General features: G+C 42.2%; 1 protein-coding gene across 3 annotated transcripts in view; it reads right to left on the bottom strand.

Annotated features, from left to right (window-relative positions):
* The window catches only part of VWA8 (von Willebrand factor A domain containing 8), a 368,120-nt gene that overhangs the window by 30,641 nt on the left and 317,019 nt on the right, over positions 1–20,460 (bottom strand). For 2 of the 3 annotated variants that reach the window (XM_045053513.1, XM_045053512.1), the window contains 3 exons: positions 16,150–16,258; positions 12,947–13,103; positions 5,857–5,965 (listed from right to left, as the gene is read on the bottom strand). In XM_045053513.1, coding sequence (XP_044909448.1) covers positions 5,857–5,965; positions 12,947–13,103; positions 16,150–16,258 — 375 coding nt within the window. Of the gene's footprint in view, positions 1–5,856; positions 5,966–10,218; positions 10,445–12,946; positions 13,104–16,149; positions 16,259–20,460 lie in introns of those variants that run through there. The other variant, XM_045053514.1, reaches the window with a different exon arrangement.

Here is a 20,460-nt window from a genome sequence, read left to right as displayed (position 1 = left end):
TTTCCACCTTTCCTCTCTCTGCTCTGTAGTCTCAACCTTAGTCAACACACCTTCTCTCTTGGCGTGGGCTGTTGCTCTACACAGATGATGATAAGAATGCAGATGTAGATATGCATGTGGATATGCAACACTATCTGGTCCTCACTTTGCTCCTGAACTCCAGATTCACATCTTCAACTCTTCAAATCTCACACTTGACATTTTTACGTAGGAGTCCCAGTAGTGAGAGAAACATGATAACATCCAAAGCAAACATCTGCTTTCTCCACAAGCCTCTCCTCTTCCTGGCTTCCTTATTTCTGGCCTCTAGGGCTTGAAAACCTCACTGTTCCCCTTACCTCACATTCGATCAGTCACTGTCTTCTTACCTACCTTCTTGTCCAGCCTCCAAACTGTCCCACCCTTTGTATTTTTCACTTTGATTGCCCTGGTTCGGGTTCTTATCACTTGTCACCTGGATAACTGAAGTAATTTTAATAATTTGGTTTCCAGGTTCCCCCACCTCTCTCTTTTCTTTCTCTGACACTTTCTTTTTCCATGGCTTTGAAGCCTCCTAAAGAAGATGTAACTAACTACACCACTCCCTTTCTCAGTCATGTTCACACTCTTCACTGCTTATAGAATTCAGTTAGCATGGTGCTCTAGGCCCTTGGGGGTTCACCTTCTCCTCCATTTTCTCTCCCACCACCCCCAGCCTCATCCCCAAACTCTGAGCTCTAGTCTCTAGGCAGTTTGTCACTCTCCAAATAGCCTTGTACTCAAGGCTTCTTCCTCTGCTCATAGATTCCTTCTGTCCAGCCCGGAGCTATGCAAACTGCCTTTGGTGAGTAAGCGCTTGTTACTGGTCCATGATGAAATCAGTAACAGAAATGAACAGTAAGCATTTAAAAACTTGTACGGCAATTTGAAAAAGTACTTTCATGCTTGCTGAATCTCATATTAAGTAATATGGGTTTGTATCTTGTATGCTAATTTTTACATCTTTTTTTTTCCAGTAGTTTATTTCTGTTTTATTTTATAAAAGCCTAAGCCCATGATTGATGAAAAATACTTGGCCTCTCTCCACAGAAGGTTTGAGAAGCTCTGGTCAAGGCTGTCCTTCCATGCCAATCCTTAGAAGAGTTACCAATTAAAACCATGCTCATCCTTCATGGTCCAGCTCAAGTGGCACTTCCTCTGAGTTTTCCCTAACTGTGCAGCCTAGAAATTGCTGCACACATTTGTCTACATAACACAGCACTTTATTTAAAACACTGCTGTGGCATTCACCATATTGCGTCTTCTATCATAACTACACATGTATCTTCTTTCCTAGGTCAGTCACTGAAGGCAAGAACCCTTAGGCAAAAGAGATATCCAATAAATGTCTACTGGATGAAATACAGTTATTATCAACTAAATAAAAGGAATGGGGAAATGCTTTCCATTCTTTAGATATGAGCGAAGTGGGTGCTCAGAATAGAGTCTAAATTCCTTGCCTGGCACCTACCTGCCTCTTAGCCCCAAGTCTCTGTATGCGTTTTAGGCTGAATGGAATCCTGCTCATACTGGAGACCAGCCCTCAGCATACCCCTGAGACTGCACAGTGTCATGCTTTTGTCTATGCCATATTCTCTGCTGGGGCACTTTTTCACTTTCCTTTAACTGGTTAATACTTGTGTATCCTTCAAGAGCCAGCTCATGTGTCCTTTCCTGAAAAATCCATCCTGGAATCTCTTTCCTCTGGGCTTCCACTGCATTCTACGCATCTGTCTACCAAGACACCATATTCAACTGAAACCATGTGTTCAGGTACCTGTCTTTCCCACTCCTCAAAACTACAGCCCTCTTGAGTACAAGGACAGTATCCTATGAATCTTTTTGCCCTCAGTGCCAAGCACAGTGCATGCCAAATGTTAATGTTCATTTTGAACTACTAAAGGAAAAAAAAGGAACATAATTGTTGGTTCACAGAGATATCATGCTAGCGAAAGCAGTCAGGGAAAGGCTAATTTCGTTCAGCCTGAGAATGAAATTAGCCTGATTGTAGATCAGCAAAACACTGGAGAGAAGATATGATTAAAATCAGTGGCTTCTTGTGGAATGGGTATTTTCTTTTGTTAGGGAATGCTGGAATCAAGAGATTCAGATTCTGAACCAAGTATAATTGAATTTATTATAAATTCTATTCTAATAAGAAGATTCTTGCTATCGATTCATAAAAGGTCCAATAAAACCAGGACTCTATGATATTCCATGATCCAGTCAAGAAGCAGAGAGGTCACTGGTGATGGCTATCTCAACTGAGAAGGACACATGTTGCAAAGACACACTCACTGGAGCAGACATTAGCAGGAGTGGCAACAACATTCCTTTTCCTCAAATCTCAGCACAGCCACCCGGGATCAATGCGTGGGCTTGAAAATGTACTTTGAAAAGTCATTTCAAATGATGATTTGCTAGTTCCTGGCCAGACTTTCTGCTGTTCACCAAGGAAACACCCATAGTTACTGGGATTACACAGCAACCTCAACACAGCTGGGAGCTATTAGTCAATCGGAGCCACACAGGACTGGCAGAAGATGGCGAAAAGGGGACCAAACAAAGCCATCTTGTTTTGGTAACAATCTGAAGATTCATATTCCGCAGGAGGCCCTGTCTGTCCTTGGCCGGTTGCTGCGTTTTCAGCTAGCACATCTCTCTAAACTGAGGACTAGAAGGCTCACCTGAGAATAACATTCCTGTGGGTTTCAAAAATACCTACATGCAATAAGGGAAGCACTTGACAATGCTACGTCGGCATCAGGATAATGATGCAAAGTGCGTTGTGAGCATAGGTGAGAATGATACTTCTCACAGAATTGTAGAGTTGGCAGCAGATAACAGAGGCCTCACAGGTAATAGGGACCCAAGCTCTGGGCCCAGATACCTGGTTCACTAGCCACATGACCTAGGGCAAGTTACATCATCTTTCTAGTCTTCCGTTTGCTCAAAATATCTACAGGATATTGCAGGAACAAAATATCTACATTTCAGAAGAAATGTAGAACATAGTCCTTACTGCTTATCATAAGGATTAAATAGCATAATGAATGTAAAGCATTTAACTGGCTTGCAGTCCACGCTGATGAATATTAGCAAATACAACGGAAGTAATGATGCAACAAATTCTTCTGTGGAGAACGCTATGTGTCAGGCATTGTTTTAAATGGTTTACATGTCTCATCTGAATTAATCTGCATAACTGCCCTATTATCTGTCATTCCATTTTACAGAACCCAGGCTGTCTGGCTCCAGGGCTGGCACTATTAGTCACTAAGTGATGACAATGATGATGATGATGGTGGTGGTGGTGGTGGTGGTGATGATGGTGATGGAAGAGATCTTGATAATGATGTTGATAATGTAAGGCAACTAGTAGAGTCTCTGGCACATTGTAATTGCTCAGTAAATGTTTGCTGTTATTAAAATGCTTGTATTATTTGTGAAGAGTTGTAGGGATGGTAGTTCTACAACCATTTTAGGTACTCATCCAAGGATTACATCACTTTTATTCCCTTTCTTATATCTTAAAACTCTTTCTTGCTATTATTTAAGCCTATTTTCTCTTTTTCAGATTTCCAAGGAAGAAGAGAAGAAAAACATCCCTGAAATAATTACTCTATTTGAGGATATCTAGAAAGTTATGGATCCCCTTATGGTTTTTTTAATAGGTGCCAATTTCTTGTTTTCCATCCATTTCATCTTATTTGTTGCTTTTCTTTGAGCCCTTCACAGTTTTCTTTCCTCTCTCTCTTGAGGGTGGAAAGCAAAACTGGGCAGTTTCTGATGCTGGTCTCATTGCTGTGGACTTTAGCAGAAGGGTCATTCCTTAACGATAACCCTAATTCTAACCCAGGTGTAAGTGGATTCCTACTTGAAGAAGTCACAGTAGTGGGTCTGCCTTTTCGTCCTTTGGCTGATCTGGTGAACATAATATCATTTATCTCAAAGAGCTGATGTGAGGATTGAATGTGGTGATGTCTGTAAAAGTAACTATAGCCTGGTGCCCAATGAATACCAGTCAAGACATGAACTAATACCAGATGAGGATTCTCATCCCTTCAATTAAAAATATATTCGCGGGGTGCTTGGGTGGCTCAGTCGGTTAAGTGTTTGACTTCAGCTCAGGTCATGATCTCACAGTTTGTGGGTTCAAGCCCCACGTCAGGCTCTGTGTTGACAGCTCAGAGCCTGGAGCCTATTTCAGATTCTGTGTCTCCCTCCATCTCTGCCCCTCCCCTACTTGCACTCTCTCTCAAAAATAAACACTAAAACATTTTTTTTTAAAAAATAAATAAAATAAAAATGTATTCTTGTATTTCTCTCCAGTACTATGAGTAATCTAATGGCCTATTTGTACACAGGGTAAAACCCAGTGTTGTCTGCATGTTCTCATGGAAGCCAGGGCCAGATCATGATCTGGTCTTTGTGATTTTGATAGCCCTCTCCTTTGCCACTGTCCCCCACCATGTACATGTGCTTCAGAGTCAAACTGAACAACCTGCACTTGTACATCACGTGTCCTATGTCTGGAATGCCCTGATTCCTCAACCATCTGGAAAATCCTTAGCCTCTTTCAAGTGTGAACTCAAGCATTACATTCTCCACGAAGCCCTTCTTCGTTCATTCCATAGAATCATGCACATATTTCCCTACGAATGTAAGAAATCATTTGCCTATTTGTCTTCTTTGAAATCCTTCTTTGAGGGCAGGGGCTGCATTTTATTTTTCTTTTTTAAAAAAATTTTTGTTTGCATTTATTTATTTTTGAGAAACAGAGTGAGACAAAGCGTGAGCGGAGGAGGGGCAGAAAGAGAGGGAGACACAGAATCTGAAGCAGGCTCCAGGCTCTGAGCAAGTGGTCAGCACAGAGCCTGATGCAGGACTCGAACCCACAAACTGTGAGATCATGACCTGAGCTGAAGTTGGACGCTCAACCGACTGAGTCACCCAGGAGCCCCTGCACTTTATTTTTCTATCCCTTATGTCTGGTGTGCATCAAGAACTTAGGAAATGAATGACTGACTAAACCACTCATTCTTCAGTTTTAATATAAACACTATCTCTTGTTGCCCTCATCTCGTGTGAACCACTCATTTCGGCTCTTATTCACCCTTTGCCTTGCCATGGAGATCAGAGCCCACCTAGAAGTTGCCTTCGATGCCCAGGGTGATGAGCACTGGTAAAGTGAGTGCCTTTACTGGAAAAAATCCAACCATTCAATGTTACTTTGTTCACCCAATTTGCATATGGATTTATTTTTTTAAAGCAAATTCTCCAAATAACAAGTCTTTGCTTAGGAAATATTGAAGCATCTTAATTAGTATTTTAAGGGGCAAGAGCAAATATTAACTTATTCTGAGGAAACCACAGTCTAAAACTGAAAAAACAGGCAGGCAATGCAGGGGCAGGGGGAGCATCGGAGGAGATGCCAGGAGACATAGAGAGTGCACAGTCTGGATGATCAGAAATGTTCCTCTGTCTATAGTCAACAACAGTGAAATGATTTGTAGGAAAAGAATTCTATCTGTGGATTTCTAGTAGAGGTGGGACGCTCATAGATCTTATATATAGGGGAATCAGGGAGTCTGGGGTCTTCTAGGATTGCTGGTCAAATTATTGCTTCTTGGACAGGATAGGAGAGGTCAAATATTTTCCTTGGAGAACTGACCTAAGAAGGCCAGGGAGTGATCTGCAGTTTTACACAAACATTTTGGCATTGATTACTTTTTTTCTGACTGGTTGATTAGGGTTTAGGTAACTTTTCTCCAGTAGTTTTGGGATGGGCCCAGCTTTGGGCCCAGATTACTTTCTTAGCCCATTATTGGAGATTACCTGTAAATTATCCAGGATGATTCGGAGGGAGCGCACCTGCCGTCGAACAGCACCTGAGAACCTTTCATAGGTTGTGGCATCATATTCACTCATTTGGATCTCCTTTAGCCTGTAATCAGAGGGCGTGAAAAAGACAGTAGCTGAAATCATGTGTATGTGGTCCCTTACGTCCATTCGTCTTCTGCTAGAACTATAGCAAGGTCCTTGGTATCTGATGTTGCCTTGAAGGAGAAAACTCCAGAAGCAACGTTTCCAGTTAGGAGAGTCTAAGGAAGAAAATGTCTAGTGGTAGGCTGGTAAAAAGTTAACAAGTAGGCTTCCAGAACAAACCAAATCAAACCAAACCAACAGAAAACTCTGATTTATAGTATTTGCTGATTTCTGTGGTGTAGATACTCCCACCATGATCAACTCCAAAATACTAACAGTAAGATCACCAAGCACTGACTTGGAAAGGAATGTGCACAACTGCCTCTCATAAGCCAGTGAGTCAGCTCTATAGCAAACCACTGCCATATCCCCAAAGACGTGTCACGATGTTGGCAGCTGGTCAGTTCATGTGGCAGGTTCCTAGAAGAGCTCCGTGGGTTGCTTTTAGAGACCAAGGACATATATTTGGTTGACCAAGATAACAGTTCAGGCCCAAAGAGTGTAACTTAATGTGTTGCTATGTAGAATACAAGAGTTTTCGGCAATTGCTGTGTACTTTTAATAGGATAATTATGTTTTCATATCATTGTGGCTTTGAGGTTCTAACCTGCCAGCACGGTGCTCCTTTTTATTGTTCTTCATCATCAGCTTCCACTGTAGCCCCAGCAGCACGTTCACAAATCCCTGAACACACTGTACACCCAGAGCTTGGGCTTCTCCCCCACTGGGAACTTCCTTTCTCTGCCTCTTTGTCTCTATTCCCACTTACTCTTCAAGACTCAACTCAATAAGGACTGCCTCTAGGAAGCCTGCACTGATCCCAGGTCTGTCTTCTGTAGTCTCAGAGCATTTTGGGCTTCCCTCTATCAGAGTATTTACTACTCATGCTATACGTGTCTGCCACCTGTCTCCCCAACTAGGCTCCCTTAGGAGAAGGATTGAGTCTTTCTCATTTTTATATGTGCAGTGCCTAGCATGGTACCTAGCACATAATAGGTGCTCAAAATGAAATCAAATGAATGACTGAAATAAAAATAAGACTCAGGATTATTTAAAATGCAGCATCTTAAACTAATCATAAGGAGAAGGTTCCTTCACGGAATGAGGCTCTCTTGGACTTTACAGCGTTGCATTCATAATACGCTAATTTGATCACGTTTCTAGAAATTTCTATAAATGAAAGGGTGCTGATGCTAGGACAGGCACTAATGAATGCATGTCTACAAAGCCTAGCAATGGCACAGTCTTCTAAACTGCTCTGCATGTGTGCATGGGCATGTATACGTGTGTGCAGTGCTGGCAGGTGTGGATCCTGTGTGCACAGCTGAAACTCTTATCTAAAATCTAGATCTGTCATTTCAGGCTGGAACAGAAACCCCAGATGCCAGATGAGAATGAACGGTGTCTCTTCCTCCATGTCAGGCCAAGCACCGGGAAGAATCCAGCCATCATGGGGCAGAGTGTTGGAGGCTTACTAGAATCACATAACATTAGGGCTACCCTGCCAAGCACAGATCTGCAGTTCCTGCCCAACCACCTGGAGGGGTCAGCTAACACTAACTCAGGTTTCAAGATCCCGCTTGAAGGCCACATCCAATGAGGTCTTGCTTGATCCCTCTGGTAAAACGGATCATTCCTATTCATAAATCTTCTACAGCTATCTACTATGAAACCTCTGCACATTACTGCTTTTACTACATAGATCTATTTCCCTCTATCATAGTGTCTCTCAAACTTTATTTTCCACAGGAGGAAATATACTTTACGTTGAGATCCAGTGCACACAAGTATGTATGCACGTGTGTGTGTGTATAACTAAACCAAAAATACAATGAAAAATACATTTATTACATGTGATTTACTACATGGATATTTTCTCTTCTATTCCTCTGAGAGAAGAAATAGTCTTATTTTTTCTTTGAATCTCCAGTACCTAGCACAATGCCTGGCACATGGTAGCACTCAATAAATGCCATCAGACAGCAATTTGAAAGCACTGACTATCAAAAGGTAAATAATAACTGAATGGTGTTCCCCAAGGTGACATGCCAAGGGGCCTTCTAAATTTAATTTACTCTCTGTTCTGAAGAACAGCTAGGAATACGTGTATAGGACTTGACCTCCTAACAATACCTCTTATGTTTGCTTTTTGGCAATCTCTTAAACCTCTCTATAAATTTTCATTAGATTAAGTTACGTCTCAAGTCTCAAGGCTGACAGAAGCTGGGCACCATGACTACTGTGGGACATGCAACTTCCCCTCTTTCATACATAGGAAGCTAATACGCTCTGTCCCATAGAAGGGAGATTAATACTTTTCAAAGAAGGGAGGTTAGGACAAAAAAATGTAGATAGCTTGCCCTTAGCAGGGAGAAACACACACACACACACACACACACACACACACACACACACACACGCACACACACGGAAAGGAGTCAGGCAGTTGGTAAGTCACCTTGGGCGGACTGGTCTTTGTAGTGAGATCAGAATCCGCTCCAGTGATAGGGCTACTTCTGGCATGGTCACATTGCACCCCAAAACACATCACATGCTGTTTTAATTATGAAGAAGTCTGGAAATCATATTCCAGGTTGTTTCAGCTTTCAGAAAGATCGCCTACAAGGTGCTCAAAGCTGATAAATTCTGAAAGATGAAGACTGAAGCAGGGAAGGGGAAAGAAAATAGGAAATCTTAGCCTCTGGACCAGATAAGCTTCCTGGTGTTAATACTCTCAAGCCCACAAAACTATCTGGAAATATGTCTTTTTGCTGCTTTAACCGATCAAAACTGCAGGGCACAGCTGCTTCACATCCTAGTAATCTATGTGGACTAACTGCATTTTGTTGGCACGGTATATTTTTAAAGGGTATATTTATTGTTACGTAACAGTCTGGGAATTTTAGTTCTCATTTTACTTTTCTTATAGGTCAGCCTTAAATACTATAATTTTGGATCAGTTATGAGGAAAACAAACATAAGTTGAGATCTATGGTGTGAGGCTGATGAGTTTTACAAATGGTAGTAGGTACATTCCACAGCCGGCACCCACCTTAAATACTCTTTTAGGCACGTGAAATATCTCACCATCCATTTCATTCAGGTTTTATTGCTTTAATGTTTCTGTCCTGCCTTCTGCATGTCTTATGCTTGTCTTCCTGAATGAATCTTTTTTTTTTAAAGAGAAAAGTTCTTAAATTCCAGTTAATTTACAGCATAATATTAGTTTCAGTGTACAATGTCAATCAATTCTTGATGCATAGGAACAGGTATTGAACTGGAATCCAGATACAAATGAATGCTAACTAGAGGCTATGTTGATGATGTCAAGAACCTATCAGGAGTATTAGGCTCTTCAAGGTAATATGGGGGACCTCTAGGCTGATGGATGGGTCTGGCTTTCAGTCTGGTTTTAGCCAGTTTCTTCTTTTTAAGTTTTAATTTTAATTCCAATAGTTAACATACAGTGTTATATTAGCTATAGCTGTACAATATAGTGATTCCACACTTCCATACATCACCCTGTGCTCATCACAAGTGCACTCCTTAATCCCCATCACCTATTTAACCCATTGCCCCACTCCATCTAGTTTTAGCCAGTTTCTGAATTAAGTATCAGCCCGTCTTTGAATAAAGCATTATTTGTGCATATTATTTATTCCACAAGTGTACGAGTGTTTGCCATGCACTAGGTTTGGGGTATAGGTACTGGGGATATATTACAGAACACAATACTCTGCCATCAAGGAACTTAAAGCCAGTGGAGGAGAAATCAACTTTTCATATAAATAATAATATAAAGGGAAAGAGGAATAAGAACTATGGAGAAAAGGTCCAGGGTATATAAAAGCATAAATGGAGGGACCTGACCTCATTCCACATATGCCTAGCATTGCAAAATAGCTTTAAAACAGACTATTTGATGATAGTAAAGAATTACTACTTTTTCTTTCTTTTCTTTTTTTTTTTTTTTTTTTGAGAGAGTGCATGCATGTGAGCAGAGGAGGGGCAGAGAGAGAGAGAGAGAGAGAGAGAGAGAGAGAGAGAGAGAGAGAGACTCTTAAGCAGGCTCTATGCCCCGCAAGGAGCCCAGTGTGGGGCTTGATCTCATGACCCTGGGATTATGACCTTAGCCGAAATCAAGAGTCAATTGCTCAACTGACTGAGCCACACAGGCGCCCCAAGAATTATTACATTTTAAAGACACGATAATTGTATTGTGTGTTTTTATTTTTATTTTTTAAAAATCCTTATCTTTCAGAGATACATTCTGAAATATTTACAATGAAAGGATAGGACATCTTGGATTAGCTTCAAAACAAACCAAGGGTGGGGACTAGGAGTGGAGCCAGATTTTTCTTCTTGAAGTTGGGAGAACAGGTACTTAGGGTTCTTAAAGTTTTCTCTCCACTTTTGTTTATGTTTGAGAAGTTTCATACTAAAAAGCAAAAGAAAATCTTTAGCAGGACTAACCCGGATCCTCACCAAATAGGAGTATTTACTCCATGAAAGCAGAAAGCACCCTCTTTGCTGTGTTTGCTATGCCCTGTCTTTCTCAGGATCTCCATGTGTTTTTATTTCTTCCTCTCCTTTCTCATACTCTTGTCCACCTCTCGTCTTTTAACCACCTTATGGCTTCTCTTTTACATGGACTAGATTCTTCTCTGCAGTAATGAGTGGACGTGTATGGTTTTCTCACTCTCTTCCCCATTTCATCTCTTTCCTCTCTTGTAGCTACTACATTTAGTTGCCTTATTATCACAGATGCTTCCTTCCCCTCCCTGTCAGCAGTGGTTAACAGAACCAGGTTCCTTCTCCCTATTACAGAGATCAGAGAAGGGGTTGTATACTTGTGCCCAAGCACTACTGAAAGGTCTTTCTGCCTCCTCCCATGAACTATGTGTGTGTCAGAGTAATCTATTTGTCCACTTAGGCAAAACTTGAGATGGGATAATTACTTATGAGGCTCTGAGGATAGCAACAATAGGAACTTATTAGTCGATGCATACCTAATGTGGTTTTGGTTCTTTTCCTAATGGATGTTTTATTGTTTGTATGAAATGTAGAGCAGTATTTGAATCCCAGCAAGACTTTTCATGTAGCATTCCTACCACTTTTTTTTTTTAAGAAGTTTAAACTGCCCTCATTTCCTTTTTTTTTTTTTTTTTTTAAAGTTCATTCATTTTGAGAGAGACAGGGAGAATGTAAGTCAGGGAGGGGCAGAGAGGAAGAATCCCAAGCAGGCTCCTCTCTGCTACCAGCACAGAGCCTGATTTGGGGCTCAATCCCATGAACCATAGGATCGTGACCAGAACTGAGATCAAGAGTGGAATACTTAATGGACCGAGCCACCCACGTGCCCCTAAACTGCTCCTCACATCTAACATAGTTATCTGTCCCCCATAACTTTTTTGAGAGGAAGAGAGAAGAAAGTCCCCCATCCCAGAAGAGCAAAGTCAGGCCCGGTGAGGATAAATAACCTGCTCCAGGCCTCCAGAGATGGCAGCAGAACAGCTGCGAGGAACACTTTGCCTTGTTTGACCTCCTGGGTATATGAGGGTCCTACTGCTGGCAGGGTTTCCTGAGGGCGCGGCCGGAGGGGCCTGCATTTCTGTCCCTATTGTTCTGTCCTGTTTACTTGCAGGATGTGTAAGCACAGCATGTAACGTAGTACCAGATGTTCTACGTGGGAGGAATTTCATTACTCACATACACTTGAGGGTGCTTTCTTCCGACTGTACCCAGTCCTTTCACTGAGCACAACAATCAGCCTCCCAAACCACTACCAATTCTCTCAAACATGAAGGAGATATTGCGGGTCCTTTGGTATTTTTTGCTTTTAGACATGTGGATGCCTAGTGAAAGCATCATGTGGATTCTTATTTTTTAGATGGTTCCAATCAAAGTGGCCCAGAATGGTTCCGGATCGTGTAAAAGCCACAGGCTCGTTGGCCTGGATTTCAAGACCTCTGCCCTTTGAGAGGGACTCCACATTCAACCTCATTCCCCTCCATCCCAGTTGGTACCCCGTTATCCTGGATAGATAAGCTGGCTCTCTCTGCCATAGACACTATGTTCATCCTACTCTGGTGTTATCCCTTCCTGGAAGAGCCAAATCCTGGCTGAGCTCAGGCCCCACCTCACCGACCTCAACCCTTCTCTGTACTGGCAGGGGGCACAGCTCTGTACCACGTGACTGCGGCCTTAACTTCTGGAGTGTATGTGGGCATGAGTGTGCAAGTTTGAGTGTGTGTGTGTGTGTGTGTGTGTGTGTGTGTGTGTGTTTACTAGTCCTATCCCCACATCTACAAGATTCCCGAGGGCAGGAAGGCACTATCGACTATCACGTAGAGTTTTCTAAATTCCCTATGGGGCCTAGGAACAGATGTGGATAGAGTGATTTGAACTTTAATTTTTCTTCAGAGCAGTATCTTTTTTTTAATTTTTTTAAATTTTTTTTAAACGTTTATTTATTATTGAGAGACAGAAACAGAGCATAAGCATGGGAGGGACAGAGAGAGGAGGAAACACTGAATCTGAAGCAGGCTCCAGGCTCTGAGCTGTCAGCAGAGAGCCTGACACGGGGCTCAAATGCATGAACTGAGAGATCATGACCTGAGCTGAAGTTGGACGCTTAACCGACTGAGCCACCCAGGCGCCCCTCTTCAGAGCAGTATCTTTGGTTTGACTTTGCAATGTGCTCAATTCCTTTTCCTACACAATCATACGTAATGAATACATTTAACATATTCACATCAAGCAAAAAGAACAAGGGAGTATGTTCACTTGGCCTCTGCTGGGAGGCGGGCGGTGCGGGTGTCCGTTTGTGGTCCCCGCTGCTGCATGAGGTGGAAAATCATGGGACGCGGAATCTACTTGGGGACCGCCGCCACACCACACCCCAGCAGCCGCCCTGCTCTCACTGCGGCGGCCCACTCACCGCTGCTGAAAGGCCTTCTGGCCCATCTCTCTGGCGGCTCTCTTCACCTCCTCGGGAACCGCGTCTTTCTCGGCCTCAGACACCTGGTACACCGCATGGCCCGCGTCCAGCCGATAAGGACCTCCTTTGCCGCCCAGGCCTGCGGTGTCTCTTCCCCCTGGAAGGAAACCATGAAAGTCCAGGTGACAAGACTGATGCAGACCACAAGACAAAAGTCAGATCGTACCTTTAAAGCAGTCCTGTGAAGCATACGAATGGCACCCACTTAGTGATTAAATGTTCAAATGAGTTGTCTCCTGGAAACAAATGGTTTCCCCCTGTTTAGGGTGCCTTTTGTCTTCTCTGTCCAGCCAAAGTTTACCCACATTTCAAGACATCTCGTCCGATGACTACCTCACAGGGATCACTCCTGGCCACTATTTGTTACCCTTTAATATTTATTTTTTCTTTTCTCACCAACTGTTATGATGGGTGGGATTATATCTTACATAATTTTAAATCTTTGCACCTACAAGAGTGGCTTGGGCACCATAGATAGCTTGGTATGTATTTGTCAACTAAATGAGCACCATTCCTTGTCCCTCGCACGTTACCTTACTTTTCCTTAAAAGAAGAGAAAGACAGCCAGGATATAGATCCAGTCAGCTTTAGACACTGTCAGCGGCAGGACAGCTTTCCAATATAAACCCAAGTCTGCATGCTTGTAAGTGTGTGTTATGTAATATTACAGAAACTGTTTGTGTTGTAAATATAAATTAAATGCCTAGAGGACCAGGTAGATAATACTATAAAAACTGGTGACGACTTTGGCTAGCTAGAGCAAACTTGCCTTGTCTAAATACATTCAAATTCAAGTTATTTAAAATATCGTGTTGGTCCTCAAAATACATGTATTGGCTAGATTCGGCCTCTGGGCTACCTCTGTTTTATAATGATGAAAATACTAGTAATCAGTTTCTTTTGTTCACTCACACATAACTTGGGCACTCAGAAGAGAATTCAATATTGGGAGGGGCAGTGCAGTATTACATCGTGTCATATCGTACACCTGTATTATATAATACAACACTGTACAGTTAAGCAGACAGGCTGAATTTGAATCCTGGCTCCAATGCACTAGTCGTGTGTCCTTGAAGGAAGTCCCTTAACTTCTCTGTGTCTCAGTCTCTTCATCTGTAAAATGGAGATACTAATACTACTTAGCTTCTTGGGACTTTCATGAAGCTAAAATGCTTAGAACAGTATCTGGTGGAAAATATAGAAGTGGTTGCTCTTACTATTATTAATTAGACAACCTCTCATCACATAGAATGAGGTCATTTCTAAGTTTCACAAGGTGGAAATTTTGAAAGCTTTTAGGCTTTTGTTAAATTATGTTACATTGACGTTTTCCCCCTTGGAGCCTTCACTGGTATAATAAATGAAAAGTAAGAACTCAGCATGTACTGCTTCCCTTACCAAAGTCCAGGTAGGTCATTTCCTTTTGGAAACACCATGACAACAGCCTATTAATTATAGTATGTTTACCCTTTGATTTGAGCATGTCTGACTTCATTTTTATTTGGAAATTGATGGTGGAAAATTTCTTCTTAGATGGTGTGATTGCTGGTTCTCACTCAGGGACAGCCTGTGGGCAGAGGGGACCAGTAACTGGACAATGACGATGAGCTACAGAGGTAGAAAAGCTATTTTTGTGACCTGACTCCCTTAGGCATGGGTGGATCATGATTAGAGCTTAACACCTCCTAGGTGCTGAGATGACAACCATTCAGAGGCTGGTGTGAGCAGTCAGCATGAGTCACAGGGGCCCTCAGGGAAGTCCCATGGGGGTGGAGAGGGCAACAGGGGGGAGCTCTTCATGACCTCTACTTCTGAGAGCCTTTAACTTGTATGACTTAAATGAAAACACTGGTCAGAGGTTCTAGACTTCAAGGCATCATCTTGAAGCTAGTCTCAGGCAACTTAAATCAGCTCCTAAGGTATGGGGAGAACAAGAAAGGGAGGGGCTCAGGTGATAAAAGAGGGATCAGGTGATTTGGGTCAGAACTCTGTTCAATGTAGAGAATTCTGAGGGAGAATGACAGACAAAGAAGTTGAAGCAAAAAAGATTCGGCAGATAGAAAAATAAAGGCTGGGGGACGCAAAAGCAGGGTCTTCAGTCTGGGCAGAGGTGAGCTAGTAGATTGAAGGTGATTAACAAGCGAGACCCTCGGCTCCAGAGTAGTCCACTGCTGGGAAATGTACGTCAGGCCAGCTCATTTCACAACGCATTCCACATGGATTAAATCGTGCTGCCTTGACACTGATTTCGAGATCAAAGGACATTTCTAAAAATACCCTTTCTTTAAAGCTGATGCTTGATGAATAAACAGAACAGGCAAGAAGTCTACGGGCCTATTTGATAGCACATTGTCTCAGCACAGAAACCCATTTCCTCCCGAGGCTGTCAAGGCCAAGAGGCACACACCATCCTTCGGGAAGGAGAAGCATGGAGCTCGTGCCAACACGAGACAGAGATAAGATCAGACGGTGCACACACAGTCTGGCCCTATTCCTGCGGCCCAGCAGATGTGTGTGTCCGGCTGCCGCAGAGGAAAGAGGAAGGCAGCAGTCATGGGAACAATGGTCTCATCAGGCAGCCAAGAGGAAGGAACGGACCACGGCCATCAGTTCAAACTGCAGCCGACTCTCTTATCTCAAAATCCTGCATCCTCAACACACTCACTTCTGAGATGTGGAAGGCGAGGACCACTTCTTTTCCAAGTCAGCTGGGCAAGAAAGAATTTGCTATAGATTGCTGGCATGATCCCAAGGGCATGGAATTTAGAAGGGGTTAACATTTTTAATGAATACATTCTTCAGACCAGGGCTTGTGCGCAGCACTTTACAATCGTGATTTCATTCAATCCTCACCACAACCTGGTAAGGCAGGTAGTATTTTCCAATTTACTGATGAAGCCACCCTGGGAGGGTCAGAATGGTCTCCGGTCACAAGGTGGCAGCATCTGTGGGGCTCCAAAGGCTAGAGCTTTGTCACGTGTTGATGTCACACTGGGACTCAGGGCAAAAGCACAGTCCCGCTGACTAACGGGGGAGGCAGAGAAAGGAAGAGGTCTCTGTGCCTTCTCAGGGGTGGTGTGCATTCTACCTGGGCTTGTGAAGTTTTGGGAAGCTCGACCCAGGAGGATGCGGGTGCTACCAACCTGTTCCGCCAGCCCAAGTATTCCCGCCCACGTGGGGCATGTTGTCTGGGTCCTCCTTCCCGTGTTTGGGGGAACTCACGTCTTCACCACTATCTCTGTTGATTGTTATCTACAAACGAAGAATTGAGACATTATCACTATCTCATGAGCAACCCCAGAGACTGCAGGACAGAAAGAAGAATAACCTCAGGCAACAGGACACAATAGATGCTGTTTAGAGTTTGGCAAACAACTTCATCAGATTTCACATCCATTTAGTTGGCAAGGAGACATTTGATTTAAAAAAAAAATTTCTTTGAAAAAGCAAAAAAAAGAAAAGAAACTGGGCTGAGTTATAGCTTCAGAATTCTCTTGGGGCAGCACGTGCCTCCAGCAACCACACCAGGAACAACAAACACCTTCGAGAAGCAGGGAAAGTGGATCTCACCAGAGACTGACACTCTCTGGACGGTTGAAAAGGATCACTGCCCAGCTGTTCCAGCTGAGTCTCAGCAGATACACGTTTACCTATTTAATTTTCAAAGACATTCGATCCTTTTGAGAAATACTTTGTATAACACATGTGGAAAACAAAAAATAGCAAATGTATCTGTGTGTGCTGCAGTGGTATATTAAAGTTATACACACAGAAACTAAAAACTGCTTACTTATTTTCTGGACCCTCTCTAATTTATTATGGTGCTTTGTAGCTTTCCTAATTCACCTTTAGTTTAATACAGGATTTACTATTCCTGCAATGGCAAACAGAACAAGCTGCACTTTAGCCCTCTTCCGTGATAGCCTGTGACTCACTGGTCCCTAATTTCACTCAGCACAGATTCAGCAAAAGGACTGATAATCACCCAAGAATTCCAGTCGTACTAAGTTCATTCAGTGGACACCGTTCCACAATAAAAAGAACTCAAAGCAGTCACACTTCATGAATCCTACGAGTCTGCTGTTAAATGTAATGGTTTTCAGGGCAGACCAAATCAAATATGCATTTATTTGTTCAAAAAGTCTTCTGGAAGATGTTCTGGCAGGACATCGTACGAAGTAGAAAGCCATGGAGGATTGGTCACTGCTCTCTAATTGCTGAGGGTAGAGCAGGGTGGGGCTTGCACCTGGACCAGAGGCATGATGCCAGATCAGTCTTTAGAGCTGACCCATTCCTTGTTAGTGCCTGGACTTCCATTCTAGATGTTGGATTAATGAAGGTAGGTGGGTAATATAGAGTCTTTGCAAGTAAAATGACTATTAAGAATGAATTCAACATAACTTCCCTTGTCTATGTCCAGACTAGTTAATTTCAAATGTTACACCATCGTAAAGAGATTTCTGCCAATAGCTTTGGCAGCATTAACAGGGTTTTGGCCACAATTTTAGCATACTTTAAGAAAATTCAGCAGCCGGGACAAGACAATTGATACGAATTCCACACACACAATCATGCTCTAAAAATGGAGGAAAGTAAATATTTTCTCCTTTTTAAAATTAAACTATGCAGAAAAGCTAGAAACATTCAGAGAACAAATAAACATTTAAAAAACTTTCCCAGAACTTGTCATCACTTTCTAACTTGTCCAGAGGTAATATAAGAGATAAACAGTAGATTAAAATACATATGAACTATAAGAATTCTAGGCCAGCGCTAATCAATAAAATTTTCTATGTTGATAGAAATGTTTACAGCTGTAGTATCTAATATGATAGCTATTAGCCCAATGTGGCTACTGAGTACTTGAGGACATGAAGTTTACATTTTATTTAGTTAACTAAAATTTAAATTTAAATAGCCACGTGTGGCTAGTGGCTTTTTCACTGGACAGCACAGCACAAGGACAAGCTTGCCTCAGCCCAGCAGATACTGTTTGGAGCACTTTGGAGCATTCTGTAGATGTTCTCCATGAGAAATGAGAAAAACAAGGAACATTTAAAAACTGGGATAGTGTTTTATTCTGTTTTGAATTTAAGAAATCTATATAAAAGCTATAACTAGCTGAGCCTGGGTGGCTCAGTTGGTTAAGTGTCCGACTTCAGCTCAGGTCACGATCTCACAGTCTGTGAGTTCGAGCCCCACATCAGGCTCTGTGCTGACAGCTCAGAGCCTGGAACCTGTTTCAGATTCTGTGTCTCCTTCTCTCTCTGCCCCTCCCCCCGCTTGCACTCTGTCTCTCTCTCAAAATAAAGACATTAAAAAATATTTTTAAACCTATAACTATAGTCTAACAGGTTTTTTTAAAAACAAATACAATGGAACTTACATATTATTATTACTATAATAATAATATAAGCTTTTTAAAAGATGCTTTGATTACAACAATATTATCACTGCTCAAAACAAATTATGGACTGCTTCTGGAAGGATCTACAGAGTCCATGACAGATTCTTCTTTAATATCTTTAATGGTGGAAAATATGTATTAAAACTAGGTTTGATTTTAATTTTTTTTAACGTTTTATTTATTTTCGAGACAGAGAGAGACAGAGCATGAACAGGGGAGGGTCAGAGAGAGGGAGACACAGAATCTGAAACAGGCTCCAGGCTCTGAGCTGTCAGCACAGAGCCCGGCGCGGGGCTTGAACTCATGGAGCATGAGATCATGACCTGAGCCAAAGTCGGCCGCTCAACCGACTGAGCCACCCAGGCGCCCTGGTTTGATTTTTAACAAACAGTAAAAGGATACTTGGAGTTGATTTCTGGTATAAACTATTTTCTAACTTGCTATGTACCCTTTGGCAAGTCAATTGACTTCTCTGGCCCTCAACTTTCTCATCAGAACTAAGGGAGTTGAACTCAATGATTTCTGCCATTTTGCCTAGTGTTGAGATGCTCTGATTTCAGTGATTCCAAACCTTGTAAATAAGGTGATCAATCTGTGGCTTTAGTCAAAACAAGGTACACTTACACAATGATGAGACTAGTTTGCTTATAAGAGTTGTGAGTCTTCTTTGGGCCAATTCTAAAAGATGAAGTTCCAAAAATGGTCTCAGCAATGACAGCATTATTGGAAAAATTGTTCTGAATATCATTCTTCACTTTAGGTGTGTGTGTGTGTGTGTGTGTGTGTGTGTGCGTGAAGTGGGCATGTGTATTCAGGTATGTTGTTTAAAAATAAAAAAAATTCAGGGGCGCCTGGGTGGTTCAGTCAGTTAAGCGTCCGACTTCAGCTCAGGTCACGATCTCACAGTTTGTGAGTTCAAGCCCTGCATCGGGCTCTGTGCTGACAGCTCAGAGCCTGGAGCCTGCTCCGAATTCTGTGTCTCCTTCTCTCCCTGCCTCTCCACCACTTGTGCTCTTTTTATCAAAAATAAATGAATGTAAAAAAAAAATTCAATAAAAAAACTTCAGAAGAGAAAAAGAAAGCAAATTCCTATGTGTCTAGTAACTTAAAAAAATTAGTTATCTTCTTTAGATATTTCCTACAATCCAGATATTCTAGTGTAAGAGAACAGTCTTTAATTTTTTTATTGTTTTCTTTTATTTGAGAGAGAGAGTGCAAGTGGGGAAGGAAGCAGAGGGAGAGAGAGAGAATCTTAAGCAGGTTCCATGCTCAGCATGGAGCCTGATGTGGGGTTTGATCCCACAACCTGGGATCATGACCTGAGCCAAAAGCAAGAGTCTGATGCTCAACCAACTGAGCCTTGAGAACAGTCTTTTAAGAACAAATACTAAAAATGATGGCACAAGATAAAAGGAAAAGCCCTGCAAATTGTCCCTCTGTGACCTCCGAAATCATGCTCTTGGAGTTGCAAAGACACTCAAAATGGGCCATCATGGAGGCAGAAAATTGGCTATGAAATTCCCGGGGAGAAAGGAACTGGTATGTTCTTTGCCGCCTGTGTCTTCCCAGGCCATCTGCTGGGAAAGGGAGATGGCCTTGAGTACATTGCTAACAAGACAGCCATATACCAATCCCAAGTGGGAGTCTAGAGATGTTTCAAAATCGACAAATTCTTAACAATAATTATCAGCCCAAATGTGATTTATTCCAGAGAAATACATACCACAAAATTCCAGGACACTTACTTAAAAAAAAAAAAAAGGCATTTTGGGAAGTTTATCTAATTTTGTGTCACTTTATGAATGCTATTAGACTCACAGGAATATATTTCTCTAGCACATCTGCCAAGGGGTTTTCAAAGGCATTTTAGGGCATCTCTTACAAGAATTGACAATGATTCATAAAAAGTACAAGGCAGGAAGTCTAGGTCAGTCCAACCCAGGACAGAAACTGAAACAGATACTTGGGAAGGCCTATCATTTGAGGAAGCTTGTCTCCTGGGGACAGACATGTGCCATGGAGCCACTGGTCATTCTGAAAGTTGATA

Source organism: Felis catus, chromosome A1 (genome assembly GCF_018350175.1).
Source record: "Felis catus isolate Fca126 chromosome A1, F.catus_Fca126_mat1.0, whole genome shotgun sequence".
Classification (NCBI taxonomy): domain Eukaryota; kingdom Metazoa; phylum Chordata; class Mammalia; order Carnivora; family Felidae; genus Felis; species Felis catus.
This window is presented reverse-complemented; position numbering and strand designations above follow the sequence as displayed.